The sequence below is a fragment of the Microchirus variegatus genome, assembly GCF_963457635.1.
Source record: "Microchirus variegatus genome assembly, chromosome: 12".
NCBI lineage: Eukaryota > Metazoa > Chordata > Actinopteri > Pleuronectiformes > Soleidae > Microchirus > Microchirus variegatus.
In genome coordinates this window covers 27,756,229-27,779,840 of record NC_139813.1, presented here as the reverse complement: position 1 = coordinate 27,779,840, position 23,612 = coordinate 27,756,229, and the positions used below count along the sequence as shown (strand labels likewise).

The 23,612-nt window shown below is 35.9% G+C and overlaps 1 protein-coding gene across 1 annotated transcript in view; it reads left to right on the top strand.

The window, feature by feature from the left end:
- cfap61 (cilia and flagella associated protein 61) overlaps nt 1-19,753 on the top strand; it is a gene marked incomplete at both ends in the record, with an annotated part of 40,913 nt that extends 21,160 nt beyond the window's left edge. The window contains 5 exons of the mRNA XM_083898676.1: nt 13,789-14,137; nt 17,268-17,396; nt 17,430-17,652; nt 19,385-19,466; nt 19,595-19,753. Of these exons, the coding sequence (XP_083754802.1) occupies nt 13,789-14,137; nt 17,268-17,396; nt 17,430-17,652; nt 19,385-19,466; nt 19,595-19,753 (942 nt within the window). The remainder of the gene's footprint in view (nt 1-13,788; nt 14,138-17,267; nt 17,397-17,429; nt 17,653-19,384; nt 19,467-19,594) is intronic.
- Between the last annotated feature and the right edge of the window lie 3,859 nt (nt 19,754-23,612).

Here is a 23,612-nt window from a genome sequence, read left to right as displayed (position 1 = left end):
AGTCAGCTCACTGTCAAAGTGCATCAGAGCAAATGGATCTTTTCCTGAATTTCAAAAATTCATAAAAAAATTTCCTTAAGAGATATGCAAATATTTTCAACAGATCCTTGTTCAGGGCGATGCCGACTATTATGATGGTAAATTTCAAGTCATTCCAAGATACTTTTTGTTTTTGAGAAGAAAGTCAGCTCACTGTCAAAGTGCATCAGAGCAAATGGATCATTTCCTGAATTTCAAAAATTCATAAAAAAATTTCTTTAAGAGATATGCAAATATTTTCAACAGATCCTTGTTCAGGGCGATGCCGACTATTATGATGGTAAATTTCAAGTCATTCCGAGAAACTTTTTGTTTTTGAGAAGAAAGTCAGCTCACTGTCAAAGTGCATCAGAGCAAATGGATCATTTCCTGAATTTCAAAAATTCATAAAAAAATTTCCTTAAGAGATATGCAAATATTTTCAACAGATCCTTGTTCAGGGCGATGCCGACTATTATGATGGTAAATTTCAAGTCATTCCGAGAAACTTTTTGTTTTTGAGAAGAAAGTCAGCTCACTGTCAAAGTGCATCAGAGCAAATGGATCATTTCCTGAATTTCAAAAATTCATGAAAAAATTTCCTTAAGAGATATGCAAATATTTTCAACAGATCCTTGTTCAGGGCGATGCCGACTATTATGATGGTAAATTTCAAGTCATTCCGAGATACTATTTATTTTTTGGACTAAACTCAGCTCACTGTCAAAGTGCATCAGAGAAAATGGATCATTTCCTGAATTTCAAAAATTCATAAAAAAATTTCCTTAAGAGATATGCAAATATTTTCAACAGATCCTTGTTCAGGGCGATGCCGACTATTATGATGGTAAATTTCAAGTCATTCCGAGATACTTTTTGTTTTTGAGAAGAAAGTCAGCTCACTGTCAAAGTGCATCAGAGCAAATGGATCATTTCCTGAATTTCAAAAATTCATAAAAAAATTTCCTTAAGAGATATGCAAATATTTTCAACAGATCCTTGTTCAGGGCGATGCCGACTATTATGATGGTAAATTTCAAGTCATTCCGAGAAACTTTTTGTTTTTGAGAAGAAAGTCAGCTCACTGTCAAAGTGCATCAGAGCAAATGGATCATTTCCTGAATTTCAAAAATTCATGAAAAAATTTCCTTAAGAGATATGCAAATATTTTCAACAGATCCTTGTTCAGGGCGATGCCGACTATTATGATGGTAAATTTCAAGTCATTCCGAGATACTTTTTATTTTTTGGACTAAACTCAGCTCACTGTCAAAGTGCATCAGAGAAAATGGATCATTTCCTGAATTTCAAAAATTCATAAAAAAATTTCCTTAAGAGATATGCAAATATTTTCAACAGATCCTTGTTCAGGGCGATGCCGACTATTATGATGGTAAATTTCAAGTCATTCCAAGATACTTTTTTTTTTTGGACTAAACTCAGCTCACTGTCAAAGTGCATCAGAGCAAATGGATCATTTCCTGAATTTCAAAAATTCATAAAAAAATTTCCTTAAGAGATATGCAAATATTTTCAACAGATCCTTGTTCAGGGCGATGCCGACTATTATGATGGTAAATTTCAAGTCATTCCGAGATACTTTTTGTTTTTGAGAAGAAAGTCAGCTCACTGTCAAAGTGCATCAGAGCAAATGGATCATTTCCTGAATTTCAAAAATTCATGAAAAAATTTCCTTAAGAGATATGCAAATATTTTCAACAGATCCTTGTTCAGGGCGATGCCGACTATTATGATGGTAAATTTCAAGTCATTCCGAGAAACTTTTTGTTTTTGAGAAGAAAGTCAGCTCACTGTCAAAGTGCATCAGAGCAAGTGGATCTTTTCCTGAATTTCAAAAATTCATAAAAAAATTTCCTTAAGAGATATGCAAATATTTTCAACAGATCCTTGTTCAGGGCGATGCCGACTATTATGATGGTAAATTTCAAGTCATTCCGAGATACTTTTTATTTTTTGGACTAAACTCAGCTCACTGTCAAAGTGCATTCAGGAAATGGATCATTTCCTGAATTTCAAAAATTCATAAAAAAATTTCCTTAAGAGATATGCAAATATTTTCAACAGATCCTTGTTCAGGGCGATGCCGACTATTATGATGGTAAATTTCAAGTCATTCCAAGATACTATTTTTTTTGGACTAAACTCAGCTCACTGTCAAAGTGCATCAGAGCAAATGGATCTTTTCCTGAATTTCAAAAATTCATAAAAAAATTTCCTTAAGAGATATGCAAATATTTTCAACAGATCCTTGTTCAGGGCGATGCCGACTATTATGATGGTAAATTTCAAGTCATTCCAAGATACTATTTTTTTTGGACTAAACTCAGCTCACTGTCAAAGTGCATCAGAGCAAATGGATCTTTTCCTGAATTTCAAAAATTCATAAAAAAATTTCCTTAAGAGATATGCAAATATTTTCAACAGATCCTTGTTCAGGGCGATGCCGACTATTATGATGGTAAATTTCAAGTCATTCCGAGAAACTTTTTGTTTTTGAGAAGAAAGTCAGCTCACTGTCAAAGTGCATCAGAGCAAATGGATCATTTCCTGAATTTCAAAAATTCATGAAAAAATTTCCTTAAGAGATATGCAAATATTTTCAACAGATCCTTGTTCAGGGCGATGCCGACTATTATGATGGTAAATTTCAAGTCATTCCGAGATACTTTTTATTTTTTGGACTAAACTCAGCTCACTGTCAAAGTGCATCAGAGAAAATGGATCATTTCCTGAATTTCAAAAATTCATAAAAAAATTTCCTTAAGAGATATGCAAATATTTTCAACAGATCCTTGTTCAGGGCGATGCCGACTATTATGATGGTAAATTTCAAGTCATTCCAAGATACTTTTTTTTTTTGGACTAAACTCAGCTCACTGTCAAAGTGCATCAGAGCAAATGGATCATTTCCTGAATTTCAAAAATTCATAAAAAAATTTCCTTAAGAGATATGCAAATATTTTCAACAGATCCTTGTTCAGGGCGATGCCGACTATTATGATGGTAAATTTCAAGTCATTCCGAGATACTTTTTGTTTTTGAGAAGAAAGTCAGCTCACTGTCAAAGTGCATCAGAGCAAATGGATCATTTCCTGAATTTCAAAAATTCATGAAAAAATTTCCTTAAGAGATATGCAAATATTTTCAACAGATCCTTGTTCAGGGCGATGCCGACTATTATGATGGTAAATTTCAAGTCATTCCGAGATACTTTTTGTTTTTGAGAAGAAAGTCAGCTCACTGTCAAAGTGCATCAGAGCAAGTGGATCTTTTCCTGAATTTCAAAAATTCATAAAAAAATTTCCTTAAGAGATATGCAAATATTTTCAACAGATCCTTGTTCAGGGCGATGCCGACTATTATGATGGTAAATTTCAAGTCATTCCGAGATACTTTTTATTTTTTGGACTAAACTCAGCTCACTGTCAAAGTGCATTCAGGAAATGGATCATTTCCTGAATTTCAAAAATTCATAAAAAAATTTCCTTAAGAGATATGCAAATATTTTCAACAGATCCTTGTTCAGGGCGATGCCGACTATTATGATGGTAAATTTCAAGTCATTCCAAGATACTATTTTTTTTGGACTAAACTCAGCTCACTGTCAAAGTGCATCAGAGCAAATGGATCTTTTCCTGAATTTCAAAAATTCATAAAAAAATTTCCTTAAGAGATATGCAAATATTTTCAACAGATCCTTGTTCAGGGCGATGCCGACTATTATGATGGTAAATTTCAAGTCATTCCGAGATACTTTTTATTTTTTTGACTAAACAGCTCACTGTCAAAGTGCATCAGAGCAAATGGATCATTTCCTGAATTTCAAAAATTCATAAAAAAATTTCCTTAAGAGATATGCAAATATTTTCAACAGATCCTTGTTCAGGGCGATGCCGACTATTATGATGGTAAATTTCAAGTCATTCCGAGAAACTTTTTGTTTTTGAGAAGAAACTCAGCTCACTGTCAAAGTGCATCAGAGCAAATGGATCATTTCCTGAATTTCAAAAATTCATGAAAAAATTTCCTTAAGAGATATGCAAATATTTTCAACAGATCCTTGTTCAGGGCGATGCCGACTATTATGATGGTAAATTTCAAGTCATTCCGAGATACTTTTTATTTTTTGGACTAAACTCAGCTCACTGTCAAAGTGCATCAGAGAAAATGGATCATTTCCTGAATTTCAAAAATTCATAAAAAATATTCCTTAAGGGATATGAAAATATTTTCAACTGATCCTTGTTCAGGGCGATGCCGACTATTATGATGATAAATTTCAAGTCATTCTGAGATACTTTTTTTTTGGACTAAACTCAGCTCACTGTCAAAGTGCATCAGAGCAAATGGATCATTTCCTGAATTTCAAAAATTCATAAAAAATATTCCTTAAGGGATATGAAAATATTTTCAACTGATCCTTGTTCCGGGCGATGCCGACTATTATGATGGTAAATTTCAAGTCATTCCGAGATACTTTTTTTTTTTGGACTAAACTCAGCTCACTGTCAAAGTGCATCAGAGAAAATGGATCATTTCCTGAATTTCAAAAATTCATAAAAAAATTTCCTTAAGAGATATGCAAATATTTTCAACAGATCCTTGTTCAGGGCGATGCCGACTATTATGATGGTAAATTTCAAGTCATTCCGAGATACTTTTTGTTTTTGAGAAGAAAGTCAGCTCACTGTCAAAGTGCATCAGAGCAAATGGATCTTTTCCTGAATTTCAAAAATTCATAAAAAATTTTCCTTAAGAGATATGCAAATATTTTCAACTGATCCTTGTTCAGGGCGATGCCGACTATTATGATGATAAATTTCAAGTCATTCTGAGATACTTTTTTTTTGGACTAAACTCAGCTCACTGTCAAAGTGCATCAGAGCAAATGGATCATTTCCTGAATTTCAAAAATTCATAAAAAATATTCCTTAAGGGATATGAAAATATTTTCAACTGATCCTTGTTCCGGGCGATGCCGACTATTATGATGGTAAATTTCAAGTCATTCCGAGATACTTTTTTTTTTTGGACTAAACTCAGCTCACTGTCAAAGTGCATCAGAGAAAATGGATCATTTCCTGAATTTCAAAAATTCATAAAAAAATTTCCTTAAGAGATATGCAAATATTTTCAACAGATCCTTGTTCAGGGCGATGCCGACTATTATGATGGTAAATTTCAAGTCATTCCGAGATACTTTTTGTTTTTGAGAAGAAAGTCAGCTCACTGTCAAAGTGCATCAGAGCAAATGGATCTTTTCCTGAATTTCAAAAATTCATAAAAAATTTTCCTTAAGAGATATGCAAATATTTTCAACAGATCCTTGTTCAGGGCGATGCCGACTATTATGATGGTAAATTTCAAGTCATTCCGAGAAACTTTTTATTTTTTGGACTAAACTCAGCTCACTGTCAAAGTGCATCAGAGAAAATGGATCATTTCCTGAATTTCAAAAATTCATAAAAAAATTTCCTTAAGAGATATGCAAATATTTTCAACAGATCCTTGTTCAGGGCGATGCCGACTATTATGATGGTAAATTTCAAGTCATTCCAAGATACTATTTTTTTTGGACTAAACTCAGCTCACTGTCAAAGTGCATCAGAGCAAATGGATCTTTTCCTGAATTTCAAAAATTCATAAAAAAATTTCCTTAAGAGATATGCAAATATTTTCAACAGATCCTTGTTCAGGGCGATGCCGACTATTATGATGGTAAATTTCAAGTCATTCCGAGATACTTTTTATTTTTTTGACTAAACTCAGCTCACTGTCAAAGTGCATCAGAGCAAATGGATCATTTCCTGAATTTCAAAAATTCATAAAAAAATTTCCTTAAGAGATATGCAAATATTTTCAACAGATCCTTGTTCAGGGCGATGCCGACTATTATGATGGTAAATTTCAAGTCATTCCGAGAAACTTTTTGTTTTTGAGAAGAAACTCAGCTCACTGTCAAAGTGCATCAGAGCAAATGGATCATTTCCTGAATTTCAAAAATTCATGAAAAAATTTCCTTAAGAGATATGCAAATATTTTCAACAGATCCTTGTTCAGGGCGATGCCGACTATTATGATGGTAAATTTCAAGTCATTCCGAGATACTTTTTATTTTTTGGACTAAACTCAGCTCACTGTCAAAGTGCATCAGAGAAAATGGATCATTTCCTGAATTTCAAAAATTCATAAAAAATATTCCTTAAGGGATATGAAAATATTTTCAACTGATCCTTGTTCAGGGCGATGCCGACTATTATGATGATAAATTTCAAGTCATTCTGAGATACTTTTTTTTTGGACTAAACTCAGCTCACTGTCAAAGTGCATCAGAGCAAATGGATCATTTCCTGAATTTCAAAAATTCATAAAAAATATTCCTTAAGGGATATGAAAATATTTTCAACTGATCCTTGTTCCGGGCGATGCCGACTATTATGATGGTAAATTTCAAGTCATTCCGAGATACTTTTTTTTTTTGGACTAAACTCAGCTCACTGTCAAAGTGCATCAGAGAAAATGGATCATTTCCTGAATTTCAAAAATTCATAAAAAAATTTCCTTAAGAGATATGCAAATATTTTCAACAGATCCTTGTTCAGGGCGATGCCGACTATTATGATGGTAAATTTCAAGTCATTCCGAGATACTTTTTGTTTTTGAGAAGAAAGTCAGCTCACTGTCAAAGTGCATCAGAGCAAATGGATCTTTTCCTGAATTTCAAAAATTCATAAAAAATTTTCCTTAAGAGATATGCAAATATTTTCAACTGATCCTTGTTCAGGGCGATGCCGACTATTATGATGATAAATTTCAAGTCATTCTGAGATACTTTTTTTTTGGACTAAACTCAGCTCACTGTCAAAGTGCATCAGAGCAAATGGATCATTTCCTGAATTTCAAAAATTCATAAAAAATATTCCTTAAGGGATATGAAAATATTTTCAACTGATCCTTGTTCCGGGCGATGCCGACTATTATGATGGTAAATTTCAAGTCATTCCGAGATACTTTTTTTTTTTGGACTAAACTCAGCTCACTGTCAAAGTGCATCAGAGAAAATGGATCATTTCCTGAATTTCAAAAATTCATAAAAAAATTTCCTTAAGAGATATGCAAATATTTTCAACAGATCCTTGTTCAGGGCGATGCCGACTATTATGATGGTAAATTTCAAGTCATTCCGAGATACTTTTTGTTTTTGAGAAGAAAGTCAGCTCACTGTCAAAGTGCATCAGAGCAAATGGATCTTTTCCTGAATTTCAAAAATTCATAAAAAATTTTCCTTAAGAGATATGCAAATATTTTCAACAGATCCTTGTTCAGGGCGATGCCGACTATTATGATGGTAAATTTCAAGTCATTCCGAGAAACTTTTTATTTTTTGGACTAAACTCAGCTCACTGTCAAAGTGCATCAGAGAAAATGGATCATTTCCTGAATTTCAAAAATTCATAAAAAAATTTCCTTAAGAGATATGCAAATATTTTCAACAGATCCTTGTTCAGGGCGATGCCGACTATTATGATGGTAAATTTCAAGTCATTCCAAGATACTATTTTTTTTGGACTAAACTCAGCTCACTGTCAAAGTGCATCAGAGCAAATGGATCTTTTCCTGAATTTCAAAAATTCATAAAAAAATTTCCTTAAGAGATATGCAAATATTTTCAACAGATCCTTGTTCAGGGCGATGCCGACTATTATGATGGTAAATTTCAAGTCATTCCGAGATACTTTTTATTTTTTTGACTAAACTCAGCTCACTGTCAAAGTGCATCAGAGCAAATGGATCATTTCCTGAATTTCAAAAATTCATAAAAAAATTTCCTTAAGAGATATGCAAATATTTTCAACAGATCCTTGTTCAGGGCGATGCCGACTATTATGATGGTAAATTTCAAGTCATTCCGAGAAACTTTTTATTTTTTGGACTAAACTCAGCTCACTGTCAAAGTGCATCAGAGAAAATGGATCATTTCCTGAATTTCAAAAATTCATAAAAAAATTTCCTTAAGAGATATGCAAATATTTTCAACAGATCCTTGTTCAGGGCGATGCCGACTATTATGATGGTAAATTTCAAGTCATTCCGAGATACTTTTTGTTTTTGAGAAGAAAGTCAGCTCACTGTCAAAGTGCATCAGAGCAAATGGATCTTTTCCTGAATTTCAAAAATTCATAAAAAAATTTCCTTAAGAGATATGCAAATATTTTCAACAGATCCTTGTTCAGGGCGATGCCGACTATTATGATGGTAAATTTCAAGTCATTCCGAGATACTTTTTATTTTTTTGACTAAACTCAGCTCACTGTCAAAGTGCATCAGAGCAAATGGATCATTTCCTGAATTTCAAAAATTCATAAAAAAATTTCCTTAAGAGATATGCAAATATTTTCAACAGATCCTTGTTCAGGGCGATGCCGACTATTATGATGGTAAATTTCAAGTCATTCCGAGAAACTTTTTGTTTTTGAGAAGAAACTCAGCTCACTGTCAAAGTGCATCAGAGCAAATGGATCATTTCCTGAATTTCAAAAATTCATGAAAAAATTTCCTTAAGAGATATGCAAATATTTTCAACAGATCCTTGTTCAGGGCGATGCCGACTATTATGATGGTAAATTTCAAGTCATTCCGAGATACTTTTTATTTTTTGGACTAAACTCAGCTCACTGTCAAAGTGCATCAGAGAAAATGGATCATTTCCTGAATTTCAAAAATTCATAAAAAATATTCCTTAAGGGATATGAAAATATTTTCAACTGATCCTTGTTCAGGGCGATGCCGACTATTATGATGATAAATTTCAAGTCATTCTGAGATACTTTTTTTTTGGACTAAACTCAGCTCACTGTCAAAGTGCATCAGAGCAAATGGATCATTTCCTGAATTTCAAAAATTCATAAAAAATATTCCTTAAGGGATATGAAAATATTTTCAACTGATCCTTGTTCAGGGCGATGCCGACTATTATGATGGTAAATTTCAAGTCATTCCGAGATACTTTTTTTTTTTGGACTAAACTCAGCTCACTGTCAAAGTGCATCAGAGCAAATGGATCATTTCCTGAATTTCAAAAATTCATAAAAAAAATTCCTTAAGAGATTTGCAAATATTTTCAACTGATCCTTGTTCAGGGCGATGCCGACTATTATGATGATAAATTTCAAGTCATTCCGAGATACTTTTTTTTTTTGGACTAAACTCAGCTCACTGTCAAAGTGCATCAGAGAAAATGGATCATTTCCTGAATTTCAAAAATTCATAAAAAAATTTCCTTAAGAGATATGCAAATATTTTCAACAGTTCCTTGTTCAGGGCGATGCCGACTATTATGATGGTAAATTTCAAGTCATTCCGAGATACTTTTTATTTTTTGGACTAAACTCAGCTCACTGTCAAAGTGCATCAGAGCAAATGGATCATTTCCTGAATTTCAAAAATTCATAAAAAAAATTCCTTAAGAGATATGCAAATATTTTCAACAGATCCTTGTTCAGGGCGATGCCGACTATTATGATGGTAAATTTCAAGTCATTCCGAGAAACTTTTTGTTTTTGAGAAGAAACTCAGCTCACTGTCAAAGTGCATCAGAGCAAATGGATCATTTCCTGAATTTCAAAAATTCATGAAAAAATTTCCTTAAGAGATATGCAAATATTTTCAACAGATCCTTGTTCAGGGCGATGCCGACTATTATGATGGTAAATTTCAAGTCATTCCGAGATACTTTTTATTTTTTGGACTAAACTCAGCTCACTGTCAAAGTGCATCAGAGAAAATGGATCATTTCCTGAATTTCAAAAATTCATAAAAAATATTCCTTAAGGGATATGAAAATATTTTCAACTGATCCTTGTTCAGGGCGATGCCGACTATTATGATGATAAATTTCAAGTCATTCTGAGATACTTTTTTTTTGGACTAAACTCAGCTCACTGTCAAAGTGCATCAGAGCAAATGGATCATTTCCTGAATTTCAAAAATTCATAAAAAATATTCCTTAAGGGATATGAAAATATTTTCAACTGATCCTTGTTCCGGGCGATGCCGACTATTATGATGGTAAATTTCAAGTCATTCCGAGATACTTTTTTTTTTTGGACTAAACTCAGCTCACTGTCAAAGTGCATCAGAGAAAATGGATCATTTCCTGAATTTCAAAAATTCATAAAAAAATTTCCTTAAGAGATATGCAAATATTTTCAACAGATCCTTGTTCAGGGCGATGCCGACTATTATGATGGTAAATTTCAAGTCATTCCGAGATACTTTTTGTTTTTGAGAAGAAAGTCAGCTCACTGTCAAAGTGCATCAGAGCAAATGGATCTTTTCCTGAATTTCAAAAATTCATAAAAAATTTTCCTTAAGAGATATGCAAATATTTTCAACAGATCCTTGTTCAGGGCGATGCCGACTATTATGATGGTAAATTTCAAGTCATTCCGAGAAACTTTTTATTTTTTGGACTAAACTCAGCTCACTGTCAAAGTGCATCAGAGAAAATGGATCATTTCCTGAATTTCAAAAATTCATAAAAAAATTTCCTTAAGAGATATGCAAATATTTTCAACAGATCCTTGTTCAGGGCGATGCCGACTATTATGATGGTAAATTTCAAGTCATTCCAAGATACTATTTTTTTTGGACTAAACTCAGCTCACTGTCAAAGTGCATCAGAGCAAATGGATCTTTTCCTGAATTTCAAAAATTCATAAAAAAATTTCCTTAAGAGATATGCAAATATTTTCAACAGATCCTTGTTCAGGGCGATGCCGACTATTATGATGGTAAATTTCAAGTCATTCCGAGATACTTTTTATTTTTTTGACTAAACTCAGCTCACTGTCAAAGTGCATCAGAGCAAATGGATCATTTCCTGAATTTCAAAAATTCATAAAAAAATTTCCTTAAGAGATATGCAAATATTTTCAACAGATCCTTGTTCAGGGCGATGCCGACTATTATGATGGTAAATTTCAAGTCATTCCGAGAAACTTTTTGTTTTTGAGAAGAAACTCAGCTCACTGTCAAAGTGCATCAGAGCAAATGGATCATTTCCTGAATTTCAAAAATTCATGAAAAAATTTCCTTAAGAGATATGCAAATATTTTCAACAGATCCTTGTTCAGGGCGATGCCGACTATTATGATGGTAAATTTCAAGTCATTCCGAGATACTTTTTATTTTTTGGACTAAACTCAGCTCACTGTCAAAGTGCATCAGAGAAAATGGATCATTTCCTGAATTTCAAAAATTCATAAAAAATATTCCTTAAGGGATATGAAAATATTTTCAACTGATCCTTGTTCAGGGCGATGCCGACTATTATGATGATAAATTTCAAGTCATTCTGAGATACTTTTTTTTTGGACTAAACTCAGCTCACTGTCAAAGTGCATCAGAGCAAATGGATCATTTCCTGAATTTCAAAAATTCATAAAAAATATTCCTTAAGGGATATGAAAATATTTTCAACTGATCCTTGTTCAGGGCGATGCCGACTATTATGATGGTAAATTTCAAGTCATTCCGAGATACTTTTTTTTTTTGGACTAAACTCAGCTCACTGTCAAAGTGCATCAGAGCAAATGGATCATTTCCTGAATTTCAAAAATTCATAAAAAAAATTCCTTAAGAGATATGCAAATATTTTCAACAGATCCTTGTTCAGGGCGATGCCGACTATTATGATGATAAATTTCAAGTCATTCTGAGATACTTTTTTTTTTGACTAAACTCAGCTCACTGTCAAAGTGCATCAGAGCAAATGGATCATTTCCTGAATTTCAAAAATTCATAAAAAATATTCCTTAAGAGATTTGCAAATATTTTCAACTGATCCTTGTTCAGGGCGATGCCGACTATTATGATGATAAATTTCAAGTCATTCCGAGATACTTTTTTTTTTTGGACTAAACTCAGCTCACTGTCAAAGTGCATCAGAGAAAATGGATCATTTCCTGAATTTCAAAAATTCATAAAAAAATTTCCTTAAGAGATATGCAAATATTTTCAACAGATCCTTGTTCAGGGCGATGCCGACTATTATGATGGTAAATTTCAAGTCATTCCGAGATACTTTTTATTTTTTGGACTAAACTCAGCTCACTGTCAAAGTGCATCAGAGCAAATGGATCATTTCCTGAATTTCAAAAATTCATAAAAAAAATTCCTTAAGAGATATGCAAATATTTTCAACAGATCCTTGTTCAGGGCAATGCCGACTATTATGATGATAAATTTCAAGTCATTCTGAGATACTTTTTTTTTGGACTACACTCAGCTCACTGTCAAAGTGCATCAGAGCAAATGGATCATTTCCTGAATTTCAAAAATTCATAAAAAATATTCCTTAAGAGATATGCAAATATTTTCAACAGATCCTTGTTCAGGGCAATGCCGACTATTATGATGATAAATTTCAAGTCATTCTGAGATACTTTTTTTTTGGACTACACTCAGCTCACTGTCAAAGTGCATCAGAGCAAATGGATCATTTCCTGAATTTCAAAAATTCATAAAAAATATTCCTTAAGGGATATGAAAATATTTTCAACTGATCCTTGTACAGGGCGATGCCGACTATTATGATGATAAATTTCAAGTCATTCCGAGATACTTTTTATTTTTTGGACTAAACTCAGCTCACTGTCAAAGTGCATCAGAGAAAATGGATCATTTCCTGAATTTCAAAAATTCATAAAAAAAATTCCTTAAGAGATTTGCAAATATTTTCAACAGATCCTTGTTCAGGGCAATGCCGACTATTATGATGATAAATTTCAAGTCATTCTGAGATACTTTTTTTTTGGACTACACTCAGCTCACTGTCAAAGTGCATCAGAGCAAATGGATCATTTCCTGAATTTCAAAAATTCATAAAAAATATTCCTTAAGAGATATGCAAATATTTTCAACAGATCCTTGTTCAGGGCAATGCCGACTATTATGATGATAAATTTCAAGTCATTCTGAGATACTTTTTTTTTGGACTACACTCAGCTCACTGTCAAAGTGCATCAGAGCAAATGGATCATTTCCTGAATTTCAAAAATTCATAAAAAATATTCCTTAAGGGATATGAAAATATTTTCAACTGATCCTTGTACAGGGCGATGCCGACTATTATGATGATAAATTTCAAGTCATTCTGAGATACTTTTTTTTTTGACTAAACTCAGCTCACTGTCAAAGTGCATCAGAGCAAATGGATCATTTCCTGAATTTCAAAAATTCATAAAAAATATTCCTTAAGAGATTTGCAAATATTTTCAACTGATCCTTGTTCAGGGCGATGTCGACTATTATGATGATAAATTTCAAGTCATTCCGAGATACTTTTTTTTTTGGACTAAACTCAGCTCACTGTCAAAGTGCATCAGAGCAAATGGATCATTTCCTGAATTTCAAAAATTCATAAAAAAATTTCCTTAAGGGATATGAAAATATTTTCAACTGATCCTTGTTCAGGGCGATGCCGACTATTATGATGATAAATTTCAAGTCATTCTGAGATACTTTTTTTTTTGACTAAACTCAGCTCATTGTCAACGTGCATCAGAGCAAATGGATCATTTCCTGAATTTCAAAAATTCATAAAAAAATTTCCTTAAGAGATATGCAAATATCATAACAATGAGCGAGTAAAGCTAAAACAAGAGCGAGCAAATGACGACGTGGAAATTCAAAAATCTCTGGAGGAAGTTGAGACATTAAACCTATGGCGTCGTGTTCCTCCCTCAGGTTTTCATCAACCTCTCCAGCAGAGGAGTGGACAGCGACGCCTTCAGGTCCATCAACGACTCCTTCCTGGTCTTCGACGGCAGACTGGTCATAAACGCCTCGTTCCGGACCAGCGACCCAAACATCTTCGCCGCCGGACCCGTCACCAAGTTCTCCCGCCGCTACCACGCCGACGAGTGGTCGCACGCCAACTTCAACTCCAAGGAGGTGGGAGAGGAGCTGGCAGCGGCGATGCTGAGCGTCCTCGACCCCACGCACCAACCAAAGGACGAGGGATCTGCGTCCGATCCGGATCTGGATCTGGATCTGGATCGTCTGGTGCCGCTGTACAAAAGGGCCAAGATTCAAGGTGTGGTTCAGTTTTAGCAAACATTTTAACCACTAACAACAGGAAAGTGAAGTTTGTAAACCACTCACTCTCCCACACCAAAGTCACTCACTCATAGAGAAAACCGGTGATTTTAGCTCACAGGGACACAGGAGCTGCTGGTCCTCTGCTGCCTCGTGTGGTCACTTTGTGTCACTGAGTTTAGTCGAAAGTAAATATTTTAAAAGCTGAATTCACTAAAATCAGTCATTGTAAGTTAGTGATGGAGGCAGCAGTGGATCAACAACTCCTGTGAACTCCTGTGTGCTGTGATGTTAAAATCACTGGTTTACTCTATGGACTTTGGTGTGGGAGAGTGAGTGGTTATCTGACACACTGGCTCGTCCTGTATCTCGTTTATTTCATGTTTTTCCTGAAGACTAAATTCCATGACGGTCGTTCACCTCCACGTCTGTGACGTCCTCAGCGTTTATCTGACACAATATCGTTTATTTGGTTTTGCTGTAATGAAACCTTCTCCTTGGACAATGCTGCTGTTATTCAGCGCACGACCAAGGCCACTGCACAGGTTACACAAACACAACAACAGCCACTCACAGGCCACACACACACACACACACACACACACACACACACACACACACACACACACACACACACACATGAACTTTTCAGAGCGAGGTCGGTGTTTGCGTCTGTGAGCCCACGCTCGTGATGCTGTGGTTTATCTGCTGCTCACTTTCACTGCTGATGATAATGAGTTCTCCTCCTGACACTGACCACATCTGTCCATCATCATCAGATTATTCTGGATTATTGTGAAGCAGAGCTGGAGCTGAGGCCTTTATCCTGTTAAAATAAAGTACAAAATATATCTTTAGATTCACGTTTTTCTCCAACATCATCGGTTAAAACCCAAACATTCTCCATATGTTTGGAATATTTTCATTTTTCAGCTTCTTAAATGTGAATATTTTCACGTTTCTGTCATTTTTCAGCTTCTTAAATGTGAATATTTTTGTGTTTCTGTCATTTTTCAGCTTCTTAAATGTGAATATTTTCACGTTTTTGTCATTTTTCAGCTTCTTAAATGTGAATATTTTCACGTTTCTGTCATTTTTCAGCTTCTTAAATGTGAATATTTTCACGTTTCTGTCATTTTTCAGCTTCTTAAATGTGAATATTTTTGTGTTTCTGTCATTTTTCAGCTTCTTAAATGTGAATATTTTTGTGTTTCTGTCATTTTTCAGCTTCTTAAATGTGAATATTTTCATGTTTCTGTCATTTTTCAGCTTCTTAAATGTGAATATTTTCAAGTTTCTGTCATTTTTCAGCTTCTTAAATGTGAATATTTTCACGTTTCTGTCATTTTTCAGCTTCTTAAATGTGAATATTTTCACGTTTCTGTCATTTTTCAGCTTCTTAAATGTGAATATTTTTGTGTTTCTGTCATTTTTCAGCTTCTTAAATGTGAATATTTTCACGTTTTTGTCATTTTTCAGCTTCTTAAATGTGAATATTTTCACGTTTCTGTCATTTTTCAGCTTCTTAAATGTGAATATTTTCACGTTTCTGTCATTTTTCAGCTTCTTAAATGTGAATATTTTTGTGTTTCTGTCATTTTTCAGCTTCTTAAATGTGAATATTTTTGTGTTTCTGTCATTTTTCAGCTTCTTAAATGTGAATATTTTCATGTTTCTGTCATTTTTCAGCTTCTTAAATGTGAATATTTTCAAGTTTCTGTCATTTTTCAGCTTCTTAAATGTGAATATTTTCACGTTTCTGTCATTTTTCAGCTTCTTAAATGTGAATATTTTCATGTTTCTGTCATTTTTCAGCTTCTCAAATGTGAATATTTTTGTGTTTCTGTCATTTTTCAGCTTCTTAAATGTGAATATTTTCATGTTTCTGTCATTTTTCAGCTTCTTAAATGTGAATATTTTTGTGTTTCTGTCATTTTTCAGCTTCTTAAATGTGAATATTTTCACGTTTCTGTCATTTTTCAGCTTCTTAAATGTGAATATTTTCACGTTTCTGTCATTTTTCAGCTTCTTAAGTTGAATATTTTCACGTTTCTGTCATTTTTCAGCTTCTTAAATGTGAATATTTTTGTGTTTCTGTCATTTTTCAGCTTCTGAAATGTGAATATTTTCACGTTTCTGTCATTTTTCAGCTTCTTAAATGTGAATATTTTCATGTTTCTGTCATTTTTCAGCTTCTTAAATGTGAATATTTTTGTGTTTCTGTCATTTTTCAGCTTCTCAAATGTGAATATTTTTGTGTTTCTGTCATTTTTCAACTTCTTAAATGTGAATATTTTCATGTTTCTGTCATTTTTCAGCTTCTTAAATGTGAATATTTTCATGTTTCTGTCATTTTTCAGCTTCTTAAATGTGAATATTTTCATGTTTCTGTCATTTTTCAGCTTCTTAAATGTGAATATTTTCATGTTTCTGTCATTTTTCAGCTTCTTAAATGTGAATATTTTCATGTTTCTGTCATTTTTCAGCTTCTTAAATGTGAATATTTTCATGTTTCTGTCATTTTTCAGCTTCTTAAATGTGAATATTTTTGTGTTTCTGTCATTTTTCAGCTTCTTAAATGTGAATATTTTCACGTTTCTGTCATTTTTCAGCTTCTTAAATGTGAATATTTTCACGTTTCTGTCATTTTTCAGCTTCTTAAATGTGAATATTTTCACGTTTCTGTCATTTTTCAGCTTCTTAAATGTGAATATTTTCACGTTTCTGTCATTTTTCAGCTTCTTAAATGTGAATATTTTCACGTTTCTGTCATTTTTCAGCTTCTTAAATGTGAATATTTTCACGTTTCTGTCATTTTTCAGCTTCTTAAATGTGAATATTTTCACGTTTCTGTCATTTTTCAGCTTCTTAAATGTGAATATTTTCACGTTTCTGTCATTTTTCAGCTTCTTAAATGTGAATATTTTCACGTTTCTGTCATTTTTCAGCTTCTTAAATGTGAATATTTTCACGTTTCTGTCATTTTTCAGCTTCTTAAATGTGAATATTTTCACGTTTCTGTCATTTTTCAGCTTCTTAAATGTGAATATTTTCACGTTTCTGTCATTTTTCAGCTTCTTAAATGTGAATATTTTCACGTTTAAACTCCTCCCTCTTTCTCTCCTCAGGAGGGAAACTTCCTGGCGGTTACAACTACCTGCACGTGACCACGCCCACTCCCACTGACCTGACTCCTCCCCCTCCTGTTCCACAGGTGAGTGACAGGAGTTTGGTGGTTAAAGGTCAAAGGTCAAGGTGTGAATGAATGTGTGATATTGAGTCAGATTGAGACTCTTTTCTGTTGCAGGACAGACGTTTGGTGACTGGACACGTGGAGACGGGCGATTACTTCAGTTTACACCTGGACTGTTATGAACGTGTGCAGACGATCACCTGCTTCTCCCTGAAGCTCCTCCCTGTCTCTAATTACCTGAGTCTGTACGGGAAACACCAGCAGCTGCTGGGACAACTGCTGACCCACTACCACCAGGACCTGATCCATGACCTGTACAGGTGAGACCAGAACTCACTCTCCCACACCAAAGTCCATAGAGTAAACCAGTGATTTTAACATCACAGCACACAGGAGTTCACAGGAGTTGTTGATCCAATGCTGCCTCCATCACTAACTTCAATTGTCTGATTTTAGTGAATTTGGCTTTTAAAAATCTTCATTTAGACTTATTTCAGTGACACAAAGTGACCACACGAGGCAGCAGAGGACCAGCAGCTCCTGTGTCCCTGTGAGCTAAAAATCACTGGTTTTCTCTATGGACTTTGGTGTGGGAGAGTGAGTGGTTTGCACAGATATTGTAGACTTTAGCTGAATTAGACAAAATAAACCTTAAAAATAACTGTTTTCATCACAAAGTTCTGAGAAAAATAAAATTTTAAAAAGTCATTTATTTTCCGCTGATGATTTTCTAAAACTGTCACAGAAAGACGCTCAGAGTGAGACCTCCTGTCTGCTGATGACCTGAGACACAGAGACGGAGGACGCAGTGTCCTTTGTCCTCACAGTGTGTGTGTGTGTGTGTGTGTGTGTGTGTGTGTGTGAGTGTGTGTGTGTGTGTGACCTGCTTCACTAAATGACCTCAGACGTCTATTGTCCTTCACCTCCTCCTAATCTGTTTATGCAGCTCCTCAATCTGTCGCTTCAGAGGAGGAGGAGACAAAGCTCCTCACCACGGCGTCCGCTCAGCTGACTCATAAAGTCACTGTGTGTGTGTGTGTGTGCGTGTGATATTTAAAGGGACAGTTCACCCAGATTATCATCATGTTTCCTCTTGAGTGAGTGACTTTGGTGTGGGAGAGTGAGTGACTTTGGTGTGAGAGAGTGAGTGACTTTGGTGCGGGAGAGTGAGTGACTTTGGTGCGAGAGTGAGTGACTTTGGTGCGGGAGAGTGAGTGACTTTGGTGTGGGAGAGTGAGTGACTTTGGTGTGAGAGAGTGAGTGACTTTGGTGCGGGAGAGTGAGTGACTTTGGTGCGGGAGAGTGAGTGACTTTGGTGTGAGAGAGTGAGTGACTTTGGTGCGGGAGAGTGAGTGACTTTGGTGCGAGAGTGAGTGACTTTGGTGTGGGAGAGTGAGTGACTTTGGTGTGAGAGAGTGAGTGACTTTGGTGCGGGAGAGTGAGTGACTTTGGTGCGAGAGTGAGTGACTTTGGTGCGGGAGAGTGAGTGACTTTGGTGTGGGAGAGTGAGTGACTTTGGTGTGAGAGAGTGAGTGACTTTGGTGCGGGAGAGTGAGTGACTTTGGTGCGGGAGAGTGAGTGACTTTGGTGTGAGAGAGTGAGTGACTTTGGTGTGAGAGAGTGAGTGACTTTGGTGTGGGAGAGTGAGTGACTTTGGTGTGGGAGAGTGAGTGACTTTGGTGTGGGAGTGTGAGTGACTTTGGTGTGAGAGTGAGTGACTTTGGTGTGGGAGAGTGAGTGACTTTGGTGTGGGAGAGTGAGTGACTTTGGTGCGGGAGAGTGAGTGACTTTGGTGTGGGAGTGTGAGTGATTTTGGTGCGAGAGTGAGTGACTTTGGTGCGGGAGAGTGAGCGACTTTGGTGTGGGAGAGTGAGTGACTTTGGTGTGGGAGAGTGAGTGACTTTGGTGTGGGAGACTGAGTGACTTTGGTGTGGGAGAGTGAGCGACATATTCTCATAATAATTAAGATCGTGTGACGTATTTTATGAGTTTTTAAAACTGTTTTGTGTGTGTGTGTGTGTGTGTGTGTGTGTGTGTGTGTGTGTGTCTCAGCTTCTTCACACAGAGTTCCTGTTTGGTCGTTTTTCACGACAGATTCTCTGACTTTGAGCAGGAGCTTCAGCACAAACTCCAGGTTTGTTTCTCTTCTTTCTTCCTGTTTCTTTGTTTGTTTGTTTCTTACTTTCTTAGGATAAGATTTACTCTGAATTATTTGAAATAGATTTGAATTAAAAACACTATAAATACATGTTTGTGGGTCAGCAGCAGCAGCAGACGGCGGTGGACGACGGTGCGTTCAAAGACAACGGTGCGTTCAAGGACACAGAGAGTGGTGGAGCGGCTCTGAGAAACAGAGCAGTGAAATATCTGAGTTACAACAGGAACCTGCTGCCTATGTTCAGCTGCCCGGGTCAACTGTGACATCATCATCATCATCATCATCTGTGACATCATCATCATCATCATCTGTGACATCATCATCATCATCGACCACAGGTTTCTAACACAGTAACGTTTACACGACTCCAAACTTCCTCCAAAGACTTAAAGGTTTTTGTCCTTAACTTTGATCAAAGTCACAGAATTTTCTCATGAATTACAGAAAACAGTCTAAATTCTGAGGAAAAAAGTCTGAAATCTCAGGAAGGTCTGAATTCTGTCAGATTAAAGAATTCAGAATTTATATCTTGAAATCTCAAAATCCTCTGAATTGTGTAGATTAAAGTCAGAATTCTGTCTTGAGATCTCACAATTCTGCCAGATCAAAATCACAATTATGTATGATCCAAATCAGAATTCTGACTTTATAATCTCGAAATCTCAAAATTGTCTGAATTGTGTAGATTGAGGTGAGAATTCTGTCTTTTAAAGTCTTGAAATCTCAGAATTTTGTCAGATTAAAACCACAATACTCTCAGATTAAAGTCATAATTGTGTCAGATTAAAATCACAATTCTATCAGATTAAGATCACAGTTTTGTCAGATTAACATCATAATTCTATCAGATTAAAGTCTTGAAATTTCACACTTTCAAATTTCACACTTTCAAATTCTGGGAAAGTTGTGGAATCTCAGAAAAGTCAGAATTCAGAAATATAAATCAAAATTCTTTGTTTTTCTCAGAAAGTCTGACTTAAATCTCAGAAACGTCAGAATTCTCTTTTTAAACTTAATCTCTTCTAATCTCCACACTTGTCACTGGTGTAAATCTCCTCACATCCCATAATAAGTGTGTGTGTGTGTGTGTGTAACTGTAACTGAGCGTGACCTTTGCCCTCTGTGACTCTGCAGCAGCCTGACCAATCACAGCGCGGCTGCTGCACATGAAAGAGGAGGAGGCGGAGTCACTCTACAGCTGTATGCTAATGAGGCTGTCTGTCAGGAAAATAACACCACACACACACACACACACACCCCTGCACACACTCACACACACACACACACTCTCACACACACACATTCACTCACACACACGCACTCACTCACACACACACACACTCACTCACTCACCCACTCACACACACACACACACACACACACACACACACACACACACACGCGCACTCACTCACACACGCACACACACACACACACACACACTCGCTCACACACACACACACACACCCCTGCACACACTCACACACACACACACACTCTCACACACACACATTCACTCACACACACACGCACTCACTCACTCACTCACACACACACACACTCACTCACTCACTCACACACACACACACACACACACACACACGCGCACTCACACACACACACGCACACACACCGACTCACTCACACACTCGCTCACACACTCACACACACACACACACACACACACACACACACACACACACACACACACACACACACACACACACACACACACACACACACACACACACACACACTCACACACACACACACACACACAGATTCCTGAGTCATTTATTCAGTGTTTATTCAGCTGTAAATGTTTTATGTTAATTTTCAATAATCTGACTTCCTGAACAGATATAATCTCCTGTTTGTTTGGATATTTATTATTGATCGTTTATCAATGAAGAATGTGACCGGATCAGATTAAACTGGACCGGATCAGACCATGTGCTGGAATTGGGTTTGGTGTTTGTTTTCTTTTTTTTTTTTTTTTAAATAATCTTGGTTTGGCCCGTTTTGTCAGACACACGTCGACACCCGGGGGGGTCAGATTATGTCTGAGGCTCCGCCCACCAGCCGTCTGTTTCCTGTCCAATCACAGGCCTCTCTGTGTCTTTGTGATGCAAAGCAGCAAAAATCCTCCTCTCCAGATTAATTATGTACGAGTCACATGACAGTTTCATATGTTCAGAGTTAACTGACACACACACACACACACACACACACACACACACACACACACACACACACACACACACACACACACACACACACACACACACACACACACACACACACACGTCTTCACTGTTATTTGTATCAGTTTTATTTTGAAAGTGTTGAATGAAGAGATTTAATCTGTGTTTTCAGTTTACCCTTGAGATTAAAAAAAACAAAAAAAAACTATTTTTAAATTTTCTCTAGAATTCATAAAATCTGAAATAATCTGACTGAAATATTTGAATGAAGAGATTGAATCTGGTTTGTTGCAGCTGCTGAAACCAGATTACCTGGTTTAATCTCTGCAGGTGTAATCTGTCACAGCTGGATTAAAAACCAGAAAATGTCTTTCAATCCGAAATCCGAGCCAAATTCACTGAAATCGTTTCCATCTCATCAGATTATTTCACGTCTGGATCTTGAACGTCTTTGCTCCCTTGAAACACTTCAAATTAGGGGATTAAATGGGATTAGAAGCTGCTGAATTTTCACTTTAATTTCAAAGACAACATAATCCTGGATCCTCGTGTGCGTGTGGATTCCACGTTTTCCTGGAAATGTTCCAGGAATGTCAGAGATCAGCGGGTTAATCCGGTTAATCTGATCTGATTCAGGTTTTTTTTTTAGGTTTTTTTTTAATCCAGGACAAAAGAAAAGCGCCAGGATTTCAGTTGAAACTCTGACATAAGCCCAGTCTGCGTTTGCAGATTATTGTGCTGCTGATCTGGCAACCCGTTTAAAAAAACCTCAGGATTTTCTTCAGCTGTTTTAGTTTTTAAATTCACACAGATTATAATCTTATTTATTCATGTTCATCAACCCTTGGATTATTGAAGCATCAGTTTAGTTTGTACTGCCCTTTAAAGTCAAGTTTAAAGACATAACAATGAATAAATAACTACAGGAATAAATAAATAAATACATAAAAACAGGAATAAACAAATGCTTTAAATGTATTTCTGTATTTATTTATGTATTGATATGTATTGATATGTATTGATGTGTATTGATATGTATTGATATGTATTGATATGTATTGATATGTATTGATGTGTATTGATATGTATTGATGTGCCACTTTTAAAAAAACTGATAAAATACGACATATTGATATTTTCTTTTTTTGCTTTTTTTTTAGGTTAAATTTGATCAAACATTGAATCATTAATATGATTTTTAACCCTTTAAACGTCAGTTTGATCACATGTTCAGTCTGATGTGAGGAAAACAAACTAAACTTCATATATTTATATATATTTAATGTTATTGCATGAGTTTTGTTATGGATTATTAGTGGATTATTTTCATCATCATCATCATCATCATCATCATCAGCTCCTGCACAGACACATAAAGATGAGGCACGTGCACATTTCTATACAAAGTCATCAGACCGTGAAAGTGTGTGTGTGTGTGTGTGCGCGTGCGTGTGTGCGCGTGCGTGTGTGGAGGGTGAACACAATAAACCCCTCAGGTTCATCTGCTTTGCAATCTGCAAACGCTCCTCCTCCTCCTCCATTAACCCCTCCTCTCTCCATCCTCTCCTCTCCTCCCTCTCTCTCTCTCTCTCTCTCTCTCTCTCTCCATCCTCCCACACCCACTCTCCTCCAAATCCACGGGGAGCTCGCGCCTCCTCCTGATTGGCCGAGGATGAGGCAACGAGGGGCACGAGAACAATGTCATCGCGTGGCCCTTAAAAAGAGTGCAGCTATGTTTGAGCTGAAGACTCCAGAGCAGGAGGTGAAGAAGAAGAAGAAGAGGAGCAGAGGAGCAGCACCTCCTCCATCATCATCATCATCATCATCATCATCATCTTCATCAGGAGGAGAAGAGGAGCAGAGTCAGATGTTTGTCACATTCTTCTTCTTCTAAGTCCGTCCTCGCGCAGCCTCCATC